The 20,008-nt window shown below is 39.2% G+C and overlaps 1 protein-coding gene across 1 annotated transcript in view; it reads right to left on the bottom strand.

Annotated features, from left to right (window-relative positions):
* Positions 1–566: 566 nt before the first annotated feature.
* Positions 567–20,008, bottom strand: part of nav3 (neuron navigator 3) — a 125,730-nt gene continuing 106,288 nt past the window's right edge. The window contains 19 exon segments of the mRNA XM_043236579.1: positions 567–3,298; positions 5,819–6,022; positions 6,117–6,235; positions 6,322–6,518; positions 6,696–6,767; positions 7,400–7,554; positions 7,767–8,002; positions 8,086–8,254; positions 8,332–8,427; positions 8,528–8,625; positions 9,740–9,926; positions 11,082–11,235; positions 12,124–12,210; positions 12,519–12,694; positions 13,538–13,561; positions 14,564–14,584; positions 15,722–15,846; positions 16,293–16,404; positions 17,216–17,299. Coding sequence (XP_043092514.1) covers positions 3,179–3,298; positions 5,819–6,022; positions 6,117–6,235; positions 6,322–6,518; positions 6,696–6,767; positions 7,400–7,554; positions 7,767–8,002; positions 8,086–8,254; positions 8,332–8,427; positions 8,528–8,625; positions 9,740–9,926; positions 11,082–11,235; positions 12,124–12,210; positions 12,519–12,694; positions 13,538–13,561; positions 14,564–14,584; positions 15,722–15,846; positions 16,293–16,404; positions 17,216–17,299 — 2,436 coding nt within the window. The 3' untranslated portion in view covers positions 567–3,178.

Raw genomic sequence — 20,008 nt, 5'->3', positions numbered from 1 at the left:
CGAGAACAAACACCCTCAAGTTTCCAAGTTTTATTAATGGACTCCTAACTGAATAAAGTGTGCTGGTTTTGCCACTTTTGAGGACAAAACAAAGATGATGCTCGCTCGTAAATTAATGTAATTATCTGCTGAGGACCTGCCTGTCTGGCTACAAATCACACCGCAGATCACCCGAAACATTTATTGATAGTTTGATTCACTCGTTAGCAGCCACGAGTAGCAATGCATCCTAATATGGATACTTATTTACTATATAAACAAATATATGCGTAAATTAGAGTTTCTGAAGAGTGCATCTGATGGACACGAGGTCACATCACATGTACTCTCCACGAAGAATACACTGTAATATTCTTTTGAGACAATATGCAATTTTGCAAAATAAACACCTTACAAATATTGCATGTTTTTTATAGTCTTAAAAACGTGCACGTTTTAAATATGTCTTTCTTAATGCATGGAGTGGTGTTATTAAAAATCATACACCTGAAGGTCGAAAAGCTGTAGAGAAATGTACGTTCAGACGTGTCCATCACTTCCAGAACCACAAGAGGGCAACAACAAGGTTCATGAGTGAATCATTTATTGGTAAAACTGAACGGAATAGCACTTTTTCCAGACAAAATGTGACATACAGATAAAACAAACAAACAAAAAAGAAAAGACAAAACATAATTCTAAAATCATTTTGATAAATATATAAATAATGAACCAACACTCAATGCGCGGGTGACACCAAATACCATTTATTAGGGCTTTACAAAGACTACAAAATCCCCCAGATGAATTAAATCGTGGTCTCTTTCTATTTACATGATATGTTACTTACAAATGTACAAAATATAAAACATCTACCAACAAATGTTCCACCCGAAAAGAAACATTTTCGAAGCGGTTCGATGTTACGCGCTCACCGACAACACGACGGAAACGAAAAGACGACTTGTGATGTACCGTGGACAACCGCTTTTATTCGCGTTTGAGGTTCGGCTGGAAACCTTGACCGCGCTCCCGTCGAGTACGACGGGCGAAGCGTCAGGCACAGAGTCACGGAGTCTGGAGGTCAACGCGGAGGAATCAAAAAGAAGCGCCTTCCCGAATCAACAACAAAACAAGACTCGAAGGTTAAAGCCCGTAAAACTGTGGCAGTGAGGATGAGTCGGTTCGAGTCCGAAGGTGAACGCTGGACACGGTAAAGGCTTGGGACGCGGACCTTTAGCACCTTGTATCTCCTGACCGCGTGGGTCAAGCAAGCAGAGACTCGTTTACTGTAAACATGTGCGAACTCTTAAAATATAATCCCAGGAAAAGTCTTTCACGGTAAACCGGGTGATGCGTAAGGAGCATCCGCGCTCGAATACTGTCCACTACTTTGGATTCGCCAATCACCATAACCTTAACTTTTCCGAGACATTTTTGCCTGCTGTTAATTTAGTAGCTGGGCCAAGTGACCACGGGCTCAGTTTTATCTAAAGCGTCTTCCAATCATTTTTTTGTTTGTTTTGTAATAGTTCCTTATTCAAAAACTTCTCGAAACCCACGCCGCTTGATTTGACTTCGCTGCTCCTCAACTTCTGGCCTTTTGTCTGCCTGTGAGTTTCGAGGTCCTTTACGCTCTCCTAAAAGCTGATAAAAAATACTTCAAGCGGATATACACATTTAAAATGTACAGTATTCGTCTTTCATAAACATCCCGCGTTTAAGGATGCGCACACGTTTCCGTCCGGTCAGAAACTCTTAGTGATGGCTATTTTCGGCAGTCGGGATCTACGGTAAAACATTCAAGGGGTCTTTAAGTGAGGTTTACGTCCGAAGGGACCAGGACGGGAAGCGTAACAGCGTTATGCGAGTCGAGATGCGGTTTGGGCTCTGATGCGTTGCGGAGGTAAATGACTTTACGCCCTTGAACGGTAAACTGACACTAAAGTTTTCTGAAATTGAAAAACACTTCACCTCTCACTGTACAGTTTAGAGCTCTGTATATTAACCAGTCGTTACAAGACATATACGGTTTGGACAGGTTGCTGGTTTGCTGTTTTTCTTTATTTTTCTTTTTTTTTCCTCTGTAAATCACAAGAGCGGAACGCTAAACTAGAAAGAGCGGGAACGCGATACCGACCGGGCAAGAGTGCATCTTTAAGAGGCTGTGCAAGACTTGGATATTTACAATCACCTTTTCAACTGTGCAAAACCCACGTAGCAAACGAAAGAAGGGATGGATGACTCTTCGACCGCACGAACGGGAAAAATAAAAACGAACAGAAAACAACAAAAACATTTCCGCGTGCAAGCACACACATATAGCAAAGTAAAAAAACGGCATGCTAGCGAAGCGGATTTGTGCTCTCGATTCAAGTGATCCCAGCTCAACTGGGATTACATAAACATCTCTCTTTTTTTTAAACTTTTTATACATTTGGACCATCGCAATGCCGCGTTTTACACCAATTGTAACAAAAATAAAATATGTGGACGTGGCATCTATAGGAAAACGTTCGATCGGTTCTGTCCCTACGCCGTCGCGTCTCCGGAGCTCAGCACGTTTAAGGCAGCGGGAAAGCACCATTTTCCGGTCTTTTTCTTCACGAAGCTGGTGCGCTCCCCTACGGGCGCCCGCGGAGAGGAGAGGGAACCACGCAAACGGCCGAACGGAACGCGGTGCGGTGCGGGGGGTGCTGCGGGTCACTGTGCGCGTGGCAGTGAAACGGGTGGAGATTGCGCGCGGGGTTTCACAGTAGCGGTAATGACGCGTCGCACGCTTGTGCTTGTCGGCTAGAGGCGGCTCGTGAAGGGTGCTGGCGAGATGAGTGTAAACCGCGTGTTGGTTTTGGCACCACGGCAGCACCGGTTTATCGACTGAGGTCAGGATACTGAATGTTGCCCTTTAGGTTTTCGCGCCTCAGCGGATTCAAAATAAACACTTGCCTCTGTAAACATGTTTAACTAACTTAACTAAAATTCCAGTTTTTTTGTTTTTGTTTTTTTTTTCAATTACGTGAGCGCACACACTTTTGTGCGCCACCAGCACCTTTTCATTCGCCGCGTCCTGGACTCCGCGTCCTTTCACCGCCGGAGGCGTCAGGCGTTTCGTGAGCCTGTTTCATAAGCGCAAGTCCTGTGGGCCCTTTGCTCTGGTTTGAAAGCGGTCAGAAGACGACTTCTTCCGATGGGGCGGGGCCTAGAGGGCGGACTCCAACGAGGAGTCCAGAAGGTCGTCGTGGTGACTGGCGCTGTCGCTGTCGCAGCTCTGGGCGCTGGAGTAGTTAGCTGCTTCCTGTAGCCTCATTAGCATGTTCATCTAATGCACAGAGAGGGAAAGACGTATGTGGAAGATATATGTTACTCGGCAGGGGTTGCGGGTCACAAATAACACACGTTGGGTTGCTTTTCAAGAGGGAAAAGTAGGCAGTACATTGCATTTGAATGAGAAATGTCCTTCTTCCGGTAACATACCTCTATATTTACTCACAAAAAGAATAAAAAAAAAGCAACTGGTCTTCTAGATCACTGTAAGCAATGTTACAAAAAAAAAAAGTGCTGTCAAACAACTAATCGCATCCAAAATAAAAGTTTGCATTTACATAATATATGTATGTGTATATTTATGTACAGTATGCATAAATACACACACATAAAATATATATCTTCAAAATATTTACATGTCTATATTCATATTCACACACACACACACACACACACACACATATATATATATATATATATATATATATATATATATATATATATATATATATATATATATATATATATATATATAAAATATAAACATAGCAGATTTTTTGAAACATTTACATGCATGTGCATTTATATAGACATAATAAATATATACAGTGCACATGCATATATTATGTACAAAAAACGATTACTCATTTGAAAGCACTAAAAAACCAAAAATGAATAGCCAGGACTTGTTGTTCTGTAAAAAAAAACAGAAACAGAAACACGAGAAGCCAGGATGTTCAGATGCAGTCACATTAGCAAATTTTCAGCTGAAATTCGCAGGCAGAAAATGTCAGCTGACCACCGATAAAAACAAAGCTCACACAGAAGTCAGACAGGGTCGACATTTTGAAACAACTCGTACCTGTTGTGAAATCTTGTATATTTGCATATACTCAAATGAATTAGAAATGAGTTTTGCCCGCAATTATTTGCCAAATGATGATAAATGTAAAAAGTAACGCTGCATTTCTTTGAGCTAAGTCCTTTTGATTAGAGCACATGCAGTGTTACTTTGAAACGTTACAGTCCCCAGTGAAACTCTGTGCTGAACAAACACACGACACACCACTTCAGTGCAGCACATAAACCACAAAGTGTTTTACACAAACACACACACAAATCACATCAACGGCTAGCTTAATGTAAATATAACGTGTAACGCAAAGACAAACACTGCATCAAACACAGACGGATGAAATGTTTGTACCTCGACATTCACACAAAGGGACAATAGAGAGAGACACTACGACATTAAAACCCTGTCACCTAGAAACACAAGTGCTCGATCAGAGCAAACTAATCACTGATATTTAAACAAACAACAGCAGTTTTGTCACCTTATAATCTCTGAACGTCTGTTCTCAGAAAAAAAAAAAAACAGCAGGATGAGACGGCGCGATAATGTTTGTTTAAAGGTGTGCCTTTGACCTCGGGAAGCCAAAGTTATTGTTATCATATTCAGTGCATTATCCAGTTGATAGCATTTTGACAACGTAAATTTTTTTGATGCTGGGCCTAATTTATGAAATAATATTAGAACAAATTTCTGTGAACAATGCAACAAATTACGTGATTAGCTAGTTATGATTTACAAACACATTCGTTCTGCCCATGTGTCACGATTCATGAAGAATTCCCACTGCTTGTGCTAAATATCTAAGTGGTGCCACCTACAGGACATTAATATCATAGCGTTCATATTCAGAGACTTACAGTACAGTGATGACCCCAGGAGGGTAGGAGAGAGCTCAGCTATCTCTCTCTCTCTCACACACACACACACACACACACACACACACACACACACATACACACACACACACACACACACACACATACACAAACACACGCACACACACACACACACATACATACACACAAACACACACACACACACAAACACACACAGCTATCACTAACAGAGAGGTTATCTGATCCCCTGGTGTTTATTATCCATAGACATTTTAGAAAAAAATTGTATGTGGTAATTTGATGTAGATAGCACCATAGGCTTCGTAGTTTCTATGAAATATTATCTCATTCTCTGAAATATTGGCCATGTTTCACCTTGCTGCTCTCAGGCAGTTTCTAGTATATATAGAAAAAGAGCTGGTTATTTAGCAAGACAAAATTTAGCAATGTCTCTCTCAGTATCTTACAACATAGAGCATACACTACAGTTAAAGGTTTGGGATGAATCTCTTTTTTATATATATTGATGATTTTATTCAACAAGCACACATGCAACTGATCAAACGTAACAGCTAGGATATTTATAATATTCCAAAATATTTATTCAAATGCTTTTCTCTTGAACTTACTATTCATCCAGTTTGCACGGAATAGCCAGCACTGTTTTTTAACACTGACGATGATAATAATAATAGCGATAATGTTTGAATGAATGAATAGATGATGATGATGTTGAATATTCATCCATCACAGAAATAAACTACATTTTAAAGTACACACACACAAAAAAGAATAGCATTCGACAAAGTTGTTGATTCAACCTCAAACTTTTGAACAGCAGTGTATTATGTAGATGCGCTACGTTTTATGAAGCTATCTTTACCAGTGGGTCTCCCTCGGTGTCGCTCTGAGACACTTGTTTGGAGGCGGCTCCATCTTTAGAGGAGCTGTAGCCATCATAGCCCACGTCCTCCGGGCGCAGCTGCAGCAGTGACTGGCCTTCATGCTGCAGGGAGGCCGAGCTCCAGGGGTAGGTATCAATCACCCATTTGGACGGGTCCTCCCATGCCGCCCTCTTACCGTACAGCTGGAGCAACGAACCAAGCAGATAACAAAGAGTTTTAGCTACAAACTGTGAGGAAAAAAACTATACATGAGTGTTTGTGTGCCTGCATGTTTACCTGCAGTCCTTCTCGTACTGCTTCCAGTAGATATGGCACCAGAGAATAGTTCCACAGGTCAGTGAACCACACACGCGAGCCGTCCGCGTCCATCGGACAGGACAGAAACAGCCGAGGACCTGGAAGCGACAGAGTAAATGTCTCACCTCTGTTCTGTGCAGAATAACCTGATCAGCTGTGGCTTATGCTTTTTTGTGCGTGTTACCGATAGTGACGTCTGAGGAGCTGTGAGCCTCTAAGAAGGAGTTGAGATGTTGCCAGGTTTTAGGAATCCAGTCGATTATTTTGATGAGGTCGTTGCTGCGCATGTTTTTATCAATCTCAGTTTCAATCAGCTTTCTTCTCAGGAATCGGCCCAGGAAGCCTTTCACCGGCTCGGTGTGATTGGCACACAGCACCCACCTGAAGAAAAGAAGCTCTGACATTAGATTGGAAACAGGACTGGGAAGATCCGTGGATGTGTGCGTTTTCTCGGGCCGTATGTGAAATACGGTCACTTGTGGCCCCCAAGTGGCGAGAGGCTGAAATAACAACCATCGGATGCTGTTTGTGTTTTTCACGACCATCTGAGAGCAGTACCTGAAGTTGTGATGCAGCTCCAGGTTTGGAGATGAGGACACACCCTGGTTCATAGTTCCTATGACATAAGGGCTGTGAAAGAAAAACAGTTGCACATTATTAGATGTAAATCATTTATATATGATCACCTACAATAAAGGGTGTCATAGAGTGGTTCCAGTATTGAATGCTTACAGGTCAATAAAGCTTAAATACATTATAGTTAATTCAAATGTTGAGTTAATACAAATTTAATTTTAAATCAATGTTAAACTGTGTGGAAAAAGTATGTCCATTTTACTATTATTAGGTGCTTATTATAAAAGGTGCTTAAAAGGTTCTTTGCAGTCATTATATAGAAGAACCAGTTTTGGTTCCACAAAGAGCCAATCAGTTACAGGTACTTTAAAGAACCACCTCTTTCTTCGCCTTTATTAATCTGAAGAACCCTCTTTATTATTTTTTCGTGAAACGGAAAGGTTCTTCAGATGTTACAGGTTCTTTATGGAACCATATCGACAAAAAAGTGTTTATAGGTGTATATGCATGGATTGAGTTTATAAGCGAGTGTCTATAGGTGTATGCATGCAATGTCAATGTAAAGCCTTATTGACCACAGACTTTTGAATGGTAGCGTATACACACAGTATAGCAGGTCTCTTGTACCTTATTGCCTAAATAAGCTAAATAAACATAAGCTCACAGGAATTTACAGGAATATTCACCATTTGTGATATTTGCAGTTGAGAAACCCATTAAAGATGTCACTAAGGGAGCCAATATGATGGAGGTTATCCAGAATAACTACGGAGGGCAGCTCGATCTCACACTCCTCTGTGTTGCACTGCTCGGCCAGACTTGAAAGGTACTGCCGAAGATCCTGCTTAAAGAGAAAGCAAAAGCCCATTAAGTGTTACAATCTGCAGAAAAACCTATTTAAATACTAATGTCAAATTTATTTTGTAACATGCATATAATTCAGACAAACTTCAGTCTCAGTCCGCTTTATTTTTGCAATGCCATTTATTTCCACTAGCGCCACACTTTACAAATTCCTTACGAAAACCCGTATCCCAGACCGGGACTACGTACCTTGCTTGATTTCTGGTCCACATTGAAGCTAGCCAGGTTAGTGTCGGTCACCTCTTGACCAGTCTTGGAGATGATGTAGTAAGCTAGTTTAGTGGCTAGGTAGGATTTTCCGGTTCCGCTGGGACCAGACAGTATAATTCTACGGTGCTCCATCAGCAGGTTTAAGTAGCGTTGAATGATGGGCTTAGGAATCAGTGTGTCAAACACCAGGTCATCAATGCTACCCTCCTTCACACCTACACGAACAAAAAGACACTTGCTTCAGATCTTTGCAGCACATTTGACCTCTTTTATGGACTCTTCAAGAAAGGTTCCTTACCTTTGAGACTGACTGTGATGACGTTGTTGTCACCCACCAGATATCCACATGGCAAGAGTTCAGGAACCTCAGAGGCATGAGATCGGACCACATCCCCCATCCTGTAGCACACTATGCTATCCGAGTTCAGGCCCAGACTGGTCAATGGGTCCACGCGGAACACATACTCCTAAATCCAAGCGGATGAATCTGTTAGATCTGAAATATGGCGTTTGAAATTAATTTAGCAAGAGGCTAAACTGGCACCTTAAACAAGCGGCGTATTACACCATCCAAAACATCCCACTTAGTCTTGCCACTGACGCCAATGGAACCAATCAGATACTGCTTCATCTGCATAGCCTGAAATAATGAGAGGATGTGAGTTGATGCTCATAAGGTATTGTTTATGCATCAGAATAGCTACTGTAATCAAAACGGACTAATTGAAGTCACTCTAAACCTTGGTTTTGTTGGAGTCGCTGTTGATGGTGACCACTATACGGACACTTCGGCCCTCTTTCCGTAGATTGCCCTCGTAGCCGTCATCCAGCAGAATATCTGTGCACACAAAAGCAAACTTTAAACTCACTTCGTGATGCAAATATCAAAGCCTGAACAACTCAAAAGACCTAATGAGTCATTAACTGTGGGGGAGAAGAACTTTTCTCTGCGAGCGAAGACACTAATGTTCAGTTTTGACTGTTGTTAAACGCCGACTCCTTTAAGCTTTGCCGTCTGTGGAGCAGAGCCGTTTGGTTTTAACAGGGCTTTGAATACAGGAAGAAGGCTGTTAGTGGAGGAGTGCGGCGAAAGAATGGGCGGGAGGGAAGCGCTTTGTATTCGTCTGGCACGCTGCTCTGCAGAGGGGTGATAACGTCCTTCCACCGCACGTCTGCCCACGCTCTAGCGCTCCTCCACACATCTCTCCATCAATTAAGCAGTCCAAAGTCCTGAGAGAACGCAGAAGTCACTACTTTTAATTAGCCGGAGTCCAAACGAGTCTCCGCCAACCTGTCCCGAGACGTGGCCACAGGCCCGCCGTTCAAATCCCCCCTTACAGAAAAGAGGCCATTTCACTCTTCGCTGGGTTCATTCTTTTCCTGCGCAGCTGTGAAACGCTCTTTCCCCGTGCCAGAGTTTTCATCAGCGCCAAAGCACAATCATCAATAATACGGCCATATGCAAATCTACACTGCGGTCTGTGAGCCCGAGCACACTGGTGGAAAAACGAAATCATCAGTTCGAAAAATATGTACGTGGGCCGAGAAGATTATATGTATCGAGTTTGCTCGCAATGCTTTTTAATGGCGACCTTGTATGCCAAACAGAATCAAGTCTCGCAAGGAAGGACTAATGTAACACTGTGCATCAAGTATCACCAAAACACTAATAATAAAGTAATAATAAGTTGAATTAATGTTAAAAAGTGGACATCACTGGTGTATTTCTTTATGCCTATTCATAGTGTATATACTTTATTTATCTGAAAAATGTCTTTTGATGCACTTTTGATGCATAGTATTTTATATTTGACATATTTTGTTATATTTTGAAATTATTTAAATTCTAGCTGCTTCCATAACAAATAAAATCTTTCAAAACAAAGACAGGGCCGCATTTTGATGTTGCACACTTCATACAGACATTGTTAGACTCAGTAACAAAGTCTAACCTGACATAATGGTGTCTGTGATGTTGAGGTTGTTCAGCGACAGCCCCAGAGACTGGCGTGAGGAAGAGGAGGATGTGCTGGAGGTTTCTGAAGGGGGGCGGGCTGTTTTAGCAGGGGTGGCAGCAGGTGTGGTGTTACCGCTGGACTTCAGTCTGTCGTTCTCAGCCTTCAGCAGCTCAATCTCATTCTGCATTTAAAAAACAGGTAATGTTAACAGTTTACAAATATATGCACGTATCTCAAATTGAACTGAACCACATATTAAATTCACACACAATATTAAGTGACTAAAAAAATCCATATTTGGTAACATTAAGCAGGGGAAAGTTAAGTAACTTTGCCCACACGCTTCAAAACTGAATGAAGATTAATACTTGCTTTCCGTTGTCTAAGTTTCTAAATGCTTTTAATGACTGTGAGAAGTTAGTTTAAAGATTTCTTTAATCTTTAGATTAGTCTTGTGTGCCATGCGCTGCAAACCGGAGCTCAGGGGAAGCTCAGACAGATACTTCAAAAGTATAAACAACTCCGTCTGGTTGTTTTATCTTGGAATTAGAGCAATTTAGCCCTTTTATCAACAGTTTCTGTGATCTTAGTCATTCAGTCCCTCTGTAACAACTTTAAATCATGCGGTCTGACTTTGTAGAACAAGGTAACACGAGTATTTGCCAGCAAAGAGTTTCAATAAATCAATTCAAAAAAAGTATATGGGACTCCAGAAACGCTTTATGATTTACCTGTCATTGCTATTAGTGCTTTCCGTGTATCACTGCTATTAGTGTATCATAATAGTGTGATTTGCCATAATATTAAAACGTATTTATTTATTAATTAAAATGTATTTATTATTATTACTACATAGACTGTTCTAAAGCATGGGGTTAGTAAGGTTTTTGTTAAAGAAATGAATAGCTCACGTTAAAGTTAATAAAATTTAATAAATGCTTCTCTTTTGAACTTTGTATTCATGAAAGTATCCTAAAAATGTATTATGGTTTCAACACTAAAGACTGGAGCAATGGCTGCTGACAATTTAGCATTTCCATCACAGAAATGAATTACAATTTAAAATATATTGGAATAGAAAACACAGTTTTTAACTTGCTTTAATTTTTCACAATAGTACTGTTTTTCTTTCTTTATTTTTTCATTTAAACACATAAATCCTTGATGAGCACAAAATGTTACTCAGATTTCCATAAATTACTGCACTGCACAAAAACACTGTAAGAATACACTAGGCATTGTTATAATGTTGCAGAGCTCTGGAGTGAGTCAGGATGTGTGTGTGTGTGTGTGTGTGTGTGTGTGTGTGTGTGTGTGTGTGTGTGTGTGTGCGTACCTGCATGCGGTTCATAGCTTCTCGTATCTGGTCAAGGTGGTGGGCGGAGCTTAACGCCTCCAGTCTGATATCAGTCAGCTTCAGCTCCTTCTCTCTCAGCTCGTTCTTCAGCTGGAGGATAATCTCTGCCTCAGCCTCTGTACATTCACACAGTCTGCACAAAAACACACACCGTACAGGGAGGAGCGAGTCACAACACGGTTACACATCCAAGAGAGCTACAAAACACAGGTGGGTTTAATGCACAACAAACTCCTGGAGTATTAGACGTGGTCAGAATATTTATGTACACAAACACTTTGATGCACACATATACACTCTGGGCTTTGTGTTTTATACTTGTGAGGGGTGTTTGCTGCATTCCATTCAAGGTTGGACACAAGTATTTGTTGTTGATATCTCTGAAACATCGTTCAATTTTTTGAAAGATGAGAGGTAAAGTAGTAAATGTTTAGTATTAACTGTGTCATTTTTCTTGGGTGCAACCAAGTTCAACTGACATCACACATCTCCATACTTTGAGTTGTGAATTTCCACATTTTCCACTTTTTAGTAGCATTCTGTCAGGTTTTTTCAGGTAAGAAACTCCAACATTTTTAGTTAAATAGAATGCAGCTTTAGAAATTATGCACATTACCAACACAAACAGGAAGTGGAACTCCTAAGAATTTTTTCCAGTATTAAGCACGGGCAAATTATTCAAGTTAAAGCAATATATATATATATATATATATATATATATATATATATATATATATATATATATATATATATATATATATATATATAATTAAAAGTTTTCAGACAAAGGCAATCCCTGATTTTATTCCTAAACTATTAGTTTTTTTATAATAACTGTAATAAAGGTTTCCACTATTTAGTACATTTTTCCTTGCAAGTTAAACTCACTTTAGTTTGTGTCATAAAATGCTCTTGTGAAATGTGACTGAAAATAGGGGAAGGGACAACTTTGGTTAACTTTGGTGATTTTAGTCACAGCACACTCTCAACCCTTCCCAGCATGCCACACTGTGCCTGTTACCGAGATCTGTGCTTGTAGACCACATGACCATTTGACTTTTTCTTTGGCATCCAAATGGGGGAGGACTTGCTATCGCAAAAACACTTTCTAAACACACATGACATTGAGGAACAGGGACAGAATACAGATATGATTAAGGGAAAGGATGAAATATAAATACGAATATCAAAAAAGAAAGTACAAGATAAGGTTAAAAAGTAAAAAAAGTATAATTAAACCATAGAGAAAATGGAAGTTACTGATGGAAAACAAAAATGATTTGTGGTCGTTGATGTGCTAGTGAGGTCTGTCATTGAAATAGACACAAAATATATAAAAACACTGCAAATATTTTATGCATGTAGCTGATTTGACAGAGGTGTATATGTACTGTATATATGCGTGTCTGTACTCACTCTGTGGTGGAGGGCGATGAGCGCAGTGGTTGGGTGGTGCTGGTCTGTCTGTTGGTGTGTTGTAGTTTGGGTGAAGAAGGAAGGGAAGAATCAGTCATCTCTTCAATCTCATCGTGAGACGACTGGGGCTTGTTAGTCTTTTTCTTGCTGAAGGCCTGCTTGAAAGAGCTCCGCAACTGTAAGCAAACAACACAAATCAATATAATATCATTAATAAAGACTGAGTTAATTAATGTCGCCAGACAACACTGATTCGTTTCAAAACATTCTGAAGAAATGGATTAAAAAGATTCATAGCTCAGGAGGATTATGTATCTGTACTCACTCTGGATATTCCAGCAACAATTAAAAAAAAATGATTATATAAATATTCTGGCTCACTCGTATGCTGCCAATTATCACAGAAAATAATTTACCTTACGAGGTAATATTAATGAAAAAAATGTGCACAGAAATGCACCTACAAAGAAAGTCTGTACAAGATTTCCACTGTAATTGCATTTCTGTTAACAGTTTTCTTTTGCTTGTTTTTTTTTATATATACAAGCTTTCCAGGGTGATTTATTTTCTGTGATAAAAGTATTTTTGTAGCCTGAAATATTCCTTTTCTTTTTTTCCTTTTGCATTCAAACGTAAATATGTGCATATTTCCCGAATTGATGTAACCTAGAACTAAATACTGGATTGCATTCAATGCCGAAAGCGTTCCTGTCTAGATAAACACAGCACATGGGGGATTTTCGGTCAGTTTAAGATAAATGTTAAAAATAAGGATGATTATTTATATATATCATATGAACATTTTGGAAGGAGTGCTAACGGTTTGCTTGTATAATTCGCTGAGCACGACTTATTAAGCAGCAGAAACATACTGGTAGTCAGTGGGACGGGGGATGCTGGTGTCATGCACACGTTTCAGGAATACTTAGGATTCGGGAAGAGGGGGGTAAGGGTTAGGTTAGGGGGTAAGGTTATCAGAGGCAATCGGCCGCAGTGATGCGGGATGTGGAAACACTGACCTGCGCGGGGATGGAATCAGCCACCTATGGACAAAACACACTCACTGTTACCACTGACTGATACGAACACCGCTGGACCAGAATAATCAGACACAGCGGCAGCATTTATTCATTGTCCATTTGATTAGCTCTGAATGACTCATGGAGCTGTGTGTTAGAGCATAAATATATATCTTTTTATCTTATACAATAAAAAGCGTACATACATATATGTATGTATTAATTGCATTTAATATTATAATATATTTTAATCGAAATATGTAATATACACAAGAAATGTAAACAATCACAGAACGGAGTGAAGTGACAATGCTAAACGAAATAACGAATCTAGATTTAGTATTTTTAGAAATATTTGGAAATATGAATCGAATTGTTATACGATACTCTCACAACGCGTCCTTATTGTTTAGCCCTGTTATGAATATATTGTTTTGAAACCCTCGTCTCACTCACTCGCTCTTTAGTTTGCTTTCTCTCCGTCTTTCACCTTTGAGCAGCATTTCCAGAGTCTCTGAATCCAGAGGCCACACTGCCTCAAATTATGCAGATGAATAATTAATGGGCGCATAAATAAAGAGGTGATTTGTATTTATGAGCTCAGTTTGAGCTCTGCTCTCATTACGAGAGTCCAGGGCAGCTCAAGGAAAAGTAGCCATAACGCAAGTAGCTGCACACAGCGCCAATGTTTTTCAAACAGCTGTTTACCTCAAGTGCTCTTGACTTAATGCACACCCTAAATGAGAATAAACAACGGCCCGCTAGCGTTAGGAGATAATAAATCTGTAACTAGAGCTAGAACAGCAGACTGGAAGTAAAACATGCGCAATTGTGCACAAATGCATCATCCGTAATGACTGCTTTTTGAGTGAAAAGAAGATATAAAGATTGTTTTTTTCAAGGGTAAGCACTGAAGGGTGAGGCAGTTCAGGGGTTCGAGGGGCCAGTGGTGGGGCAAAAGTGGGACGGGCATGTCGGGTCCCCCATAAGGGCATGCAGGAGAGTTTGAGGGTGTGTTATAGTCACCTTGTGTCCTCTATCCTTGCCCTGGTGGTGTGGTGAGAAAGTAAGAGACAGAGAAAGTGTGAGAGAGGGGGCGAGAAAGAGGGAGAGATAGCCGGAAGGGGGTGAAATGGCAGAAATGTTTGTGCTACGTGTACTTCATGTTCCCAAAGTCGAAACTGAGAGCAGATGCCACTAGTAGAATGATGACTGGATTAAAATATCTTCATAGTAGAAGATTTTAATAAAAGCATTATCAAGACACACTTTTCTACTTATTTTGTTTTTGCGATATTAGTCAAGGTTGTAAAAACAGTTGCCAAATACTTAAAACACATTAAAGCATAGTAGTGCTGTCTTGATTAATCTCATTCAAAATAATACCTACAGAATTTTACATAATAAATATATTGTGTATATTTATTATGTATATATAAACACACACACATGCATGTGTATATTTAGAAAACATGTTTATATTAATATTTTGAAACATATAAACATAACATATATTTCTTAAATACATATATGTTTATTAGATGCATATATAATGTACAGTATACACATGTAAATTATGTTAATGAATACTTTTATTTTAGATGCCATTTATTGTTATTAATTGTTTGATGGCATTAATATATAGATATGGGTCAACGTCATAACTTTTATGAACCATTTATCAAGCATTTGCCCCTAAATGTAATAAAGGTTGCATTTAAAAATGCATGGAGATCATTAGATATTAACGAAATGTATGAATGGTTACATGGTAATATTATTTTACAGACAAGAAAATCACATTTTATGTAAATTTAAATATTAAAGTATGTTAAATATATAAGGCAAAAAAACAAAACTGTACTTCAATACAAAGTATCTGTTTAAAATTTATTTCTGATTATAAAACCTTAAGGTCACTAAAATAACCTTTCATTGCAAAAACAATGCTGAAAATGTAGTTTTGAGTAAAGTTATAGTTTATTTGAATGCATTATGCTACTTCTATTTTGTTGTAGTGAAGACAGTATATTTGTATAAATCTTGCTAATGCGTCTGCATTTTAGGGCGCTGAAGTTCAAATGATTTTTATTTTAAATTCTGTCTTTCATCACAGTTGTAGTCATCATTCTAAATGTGGACGAGTCTTGTTGTGTCATGATTAAGCCTTGTGCAGTGACTCACCCAGCTTTTCTTCTTTTTCTTCTTGTCGTCTGCATCTTTGGCACTACCCATACTGGAGTGACTGGCTGCACTGTTAATACTGGACATGCTTTCTGACGAGTGCTGTCGACGGATCCTCAGATCTGCTACACACACACACAATGGTCAATGCATAAAAACACATTTTTGAGTTACAGTGATACTTAAAAAAGAAGTGAACGAGGCCAAGATCAGAAACATGAAGCTTACAGTTTTACATAAGCACTTAAAAAGATTCTTTCTTCTGTTAAAAGTTGAGGAACTGATTTAAATTGTCTATTTTACAGGGCATTTAGGGCTTTATGTGTTACTTTGTCATGGAAATCAAGAAAAATGTCTTGTGATCTTATGCCACGTTAAAACAGAAGTCCTCACAAGTCACGTTCAAGCCAAGCATCTTTCTGCTGGTCAATGTGGAGAATTTGTACAACCAACTTCATCACGCTACAAAATCTTTCACATGAGATGAGCGGACTTGGTCTGACTGCACCTTAATATTCATTTATTAATTTAAACAGACGTTCTGACAGATTTCAATGTATGCAAGCAGCACCTTTGTGAACGTGATCGGGGCCGTTGAGGGCCACTTGAATGGCCGTCTGAGCATCTGTGTTCTGAGCTTTCAATGCCTCGATGGTCTCTCTTAACTCCGCAAGCTCGGATTCCTACAACACAACCACACAAACACGCTGAATACGAGCCACTTACCTTAATTGCTCAGAAAAGTAAAAGCACACCTCTTCCCATCAAGCCACATGATCGTGATTAATGTCTGTAGCTCAGGGCTGAAGTTAAACACTTATACGGTAAGCGGTTTGTTCAAATCCCGAACTCTTCAGCATGCACGGTAATACTTGTGATGCCAGCAAACATTGCTAATCAAAATATCTCATCAGCTTAACTTCAGAATCACTCGACAGGAAGGGAGCCACATGGCATTTTCAGTTTTTGACCCTACACAAACTCTTTTGTATGCTGAATGCAAACTCTCCCTCGTCCCGCCAGCTGTCTGATTCCCCTATCAGATGTTTCCAGCCAAAAAAGCACATGTGGACATAAGCGCCCCGCTGATCTGAGAAAACGAGCATGTGCTACGGGGCCCAAACCTTGCTATTTCACCGCCACGCGGTCTCTATATGCAGAGGTTAGGATTTTGAACGTTTCTTTTTTAATTGAAAGTCAGGCCGCTTTAACAAAGACGTCCCTCTGTAATCTCTGATGGTTTATTCAAGAGGGATTAACAGCGGCAGGAACTCATTAAGTCGATGAGGGTGCTTTGTGCAAATTAAGGGAGCAGTTTCACATTTTAACCTGAAGGTTACATTTACATGACTGGATGGTTTTGCTGAGGGAGGTTTGGAAGAACGTAATATTTATTTTCTGATTTGTAGAATACGGTATGTGCTACTGAATCTCAACTGACATTGAAAACGTCTGAAACGTTGGAGCTATTGTACTCATTAAGACCTTTCCTACCTTTTGCTCCGCTGTCATGGTTAGATTCTGCAGTCGACAGGTCATGTTCGCCAGACTCTTCTCAAACGCCGCCACCAGGTGTGCCTGTCAAAACACACACAGAGTTTAACACAAGCTTCTCATAAGATACTTCACCAAATCCACTGGGTAATCCAGACCGAATTCTGGGACAAACTGTTGCAAAGTGAAACTTGCAACTAGGTTCAAGGTTATCAAAGTTCAGTGCAGAAGTTGTATGAAGAAAAAACAAATACTAATAGTATTACTGTAAATATTATAACAATTTAAAATTATTTATTTTGCAATACATTTAGAATTTTACACAGTTACATGATACTTCAGAAATCATTCTAATATGCTTTTTTGGCTCTTAAACATTTCTGATTATTAACAGTGTTGCTGCTTAATATTTTGCGTGGAAACTGTGATTAGTATTATTTTTTTAATCTAATTTTCAATATTTTTTTTCTTCTCCAGGATTCTTTGATGAACAGAAAATTCAAAACAACAGCATTAACTCTTTTGTAATTTTTTTTTAAATTAATTAATTTATTCTACATTTTAATTAACACTTTAAAGCATCAATTGTAATACATCTTGCCAATACTAAACCTTTAAGATTTTAATATCATACACTTAATATTATTTAATATTATACTTGACATTTAATTTTTTTTAAACTAGAAGTAAAATTCTACATTTTTATCCTTATTTTCTTCTTTGATTTGACAGAACTGGCAATATTTCAGAAAAGTTCAAATGGTCAATATTTGCTGATTTAAATGACATACATTGCCAGCTGCAGTTTAAAATCACCAGCCAATGCATTCCTCATTTTATCATCATTTTAAATAGTATGCAGAATACAGCCTCATGCTAAGAAGCATACTTGTGTCCCATTCCAAAGAAAGCAATCGACTCACATTGCATGTTTGAAACCTGTAGTGTGAATGCAGTGGGTGTAAAACAAGTGAGACGAGGTGAGACCTGCGTTATACATTCACCGGTCTATTAGGTTTATCCTTCCGTGTATAAAAACTTAAAACACACTCTGGGTACCTGAGCACGAAAAAGTATATATTATTGTATCCACCTAGTCTCCAGAGAGTTCCTCCTGGGTAATTCTGATCTATACTGCACCGGCAAGCTGAATAGTTCTGTGAACTACTCAACAGTTGCCAAGGGCTTTGAAGCATGTTTCAGGTTTAAGCTACTGCGATGGAGTTCAAAGGATCCACAATGTCTAAGGCTTGTCTGAACATAAGGCCCCAGGGCTTTGGTGGAGGAGACGTCTCTAACGCTGACCTCAGCTACTCTGAAAAGACGTCTGATGTCAATGAACGCTAAGGAGAATATACGAATGTTCAAGAAATGAAACAATCTTAGATGTAATGCATGAAAATAATTTTGTGTCATTTTTTTAGAATTGACACAAAACAAAAACAAAATGCACAATGCAATAGTCAGAGCTTTTGTAAAACTAGCAAAAAAATAAAATAAAGTAAAAATAAATAAATATGTCTTTGAACAAATCTTGATTATTTCTTGTTATTTAAAAGTTTTAAACAGCTGTAAATTAATATTTAATATTGTAAGCCTAAAGATCACTGTGTTTTTTCATTTCGTCTTCATCAGTAAGCAGAGCTGTATTGAAAAGGTTCTTGGTACATACCATTTAAAATGCCTGCCAGGAAGTGAAGCCAAGCGAACACTGAGAGGCACAATGCCAAATGCTTGAGTGACTCTAATGGGAGAGCGCCTCTATAAACACACTTTTACGACGTGCCCTGCCCTGACCTGTTTGTCCATCCATTTATATTCCTTCAACTACCTGTCCACGCCGAGTCTGTCAGCCCAGTCAAGCACACCTGAAACAGGAAGAAACCGTACACAAAGGTGCCTGGCACACAAATCCCTCTACACAAACTCTCGCCAGTCTATAATCTCAAGGTGGACATTTTGACATAACAGTTACTATGCTATGCACCAAAACGCTACGTTAAACCGCATAAATAAAGTCACATGACATGGTATCACCCTACCTTGCGCGGACGTGATGAAATCCAGATGTTTTGCAGCCATATTGACAACATCTGAGCAAACTGATTTGGGCTCTCTTTGCTGCGGCCAAAACAGCGAACTAGCTCAAGCATTTACCACTATTAGCCACAGCCATCCTTGAGCTCTTTCACACAGCAAAACACCACAGAACTACATACACAAATGCACACGAGACAGAGATTGTCCAAGGGGTGGGCTAAAAATTGTGGATAAAAGAAACTTTGAAGGTTCATGTCCAATCTCGGATACTTACCCTACTCTTTAGAGCAAATTTTGTACCTTTTGCTTGTAATCTGTAGCTAATTTTATATTGGAAGATTCTCTCAAGTTCACACAGGCGTCAAGCGTTTTGTTCAAAAAGTATGCTTGTGCTAAATTTAAAAAGAAAACGTTTGATATTGGTTTGATATCTAATGGAATGGAAATCAGGCATCTGTGTTTAGTGTTTAAATTAACTTTGGGTCCAAATGTACCAACATTTCATCTTTACGTGATATGTTTCTTCGTAGCTAGTTCATCGTTAAATTAATAAACCATCTTGCCGTGGAGCAACAGGATTCAACAGAAAGAAACTCTTTCGAATCCACGAGCAATGAACACCAACTCTCAAAAGTTGTTCTGACACTGAGAATTTCAAAAACATCCGACTGGAGAGCAGACGTTTCAATTCACTCAACTATTGTACGACTTGAATAGACGTAGTTCGGAGCCGTTCTCCCATACACGATTCCT

Source organism: Puntigrus tetrazona, chromosome 4 (genome assembly GCF_018831695.1).
Source record: "Puntigrus tetrazona isolate hp1 chromosome 4, ASM1883169v1, whole genome shotgun sequence".
NCBI lineage: Eukaryota > Metazoa > Chordata > Actinopteri > Cypriniformes > Cyprinidae > Puntigrus > Puntigrus tetrazona.
This window is presented reverse-complemented; position numbering and strand designations above follow the sequence as displayed.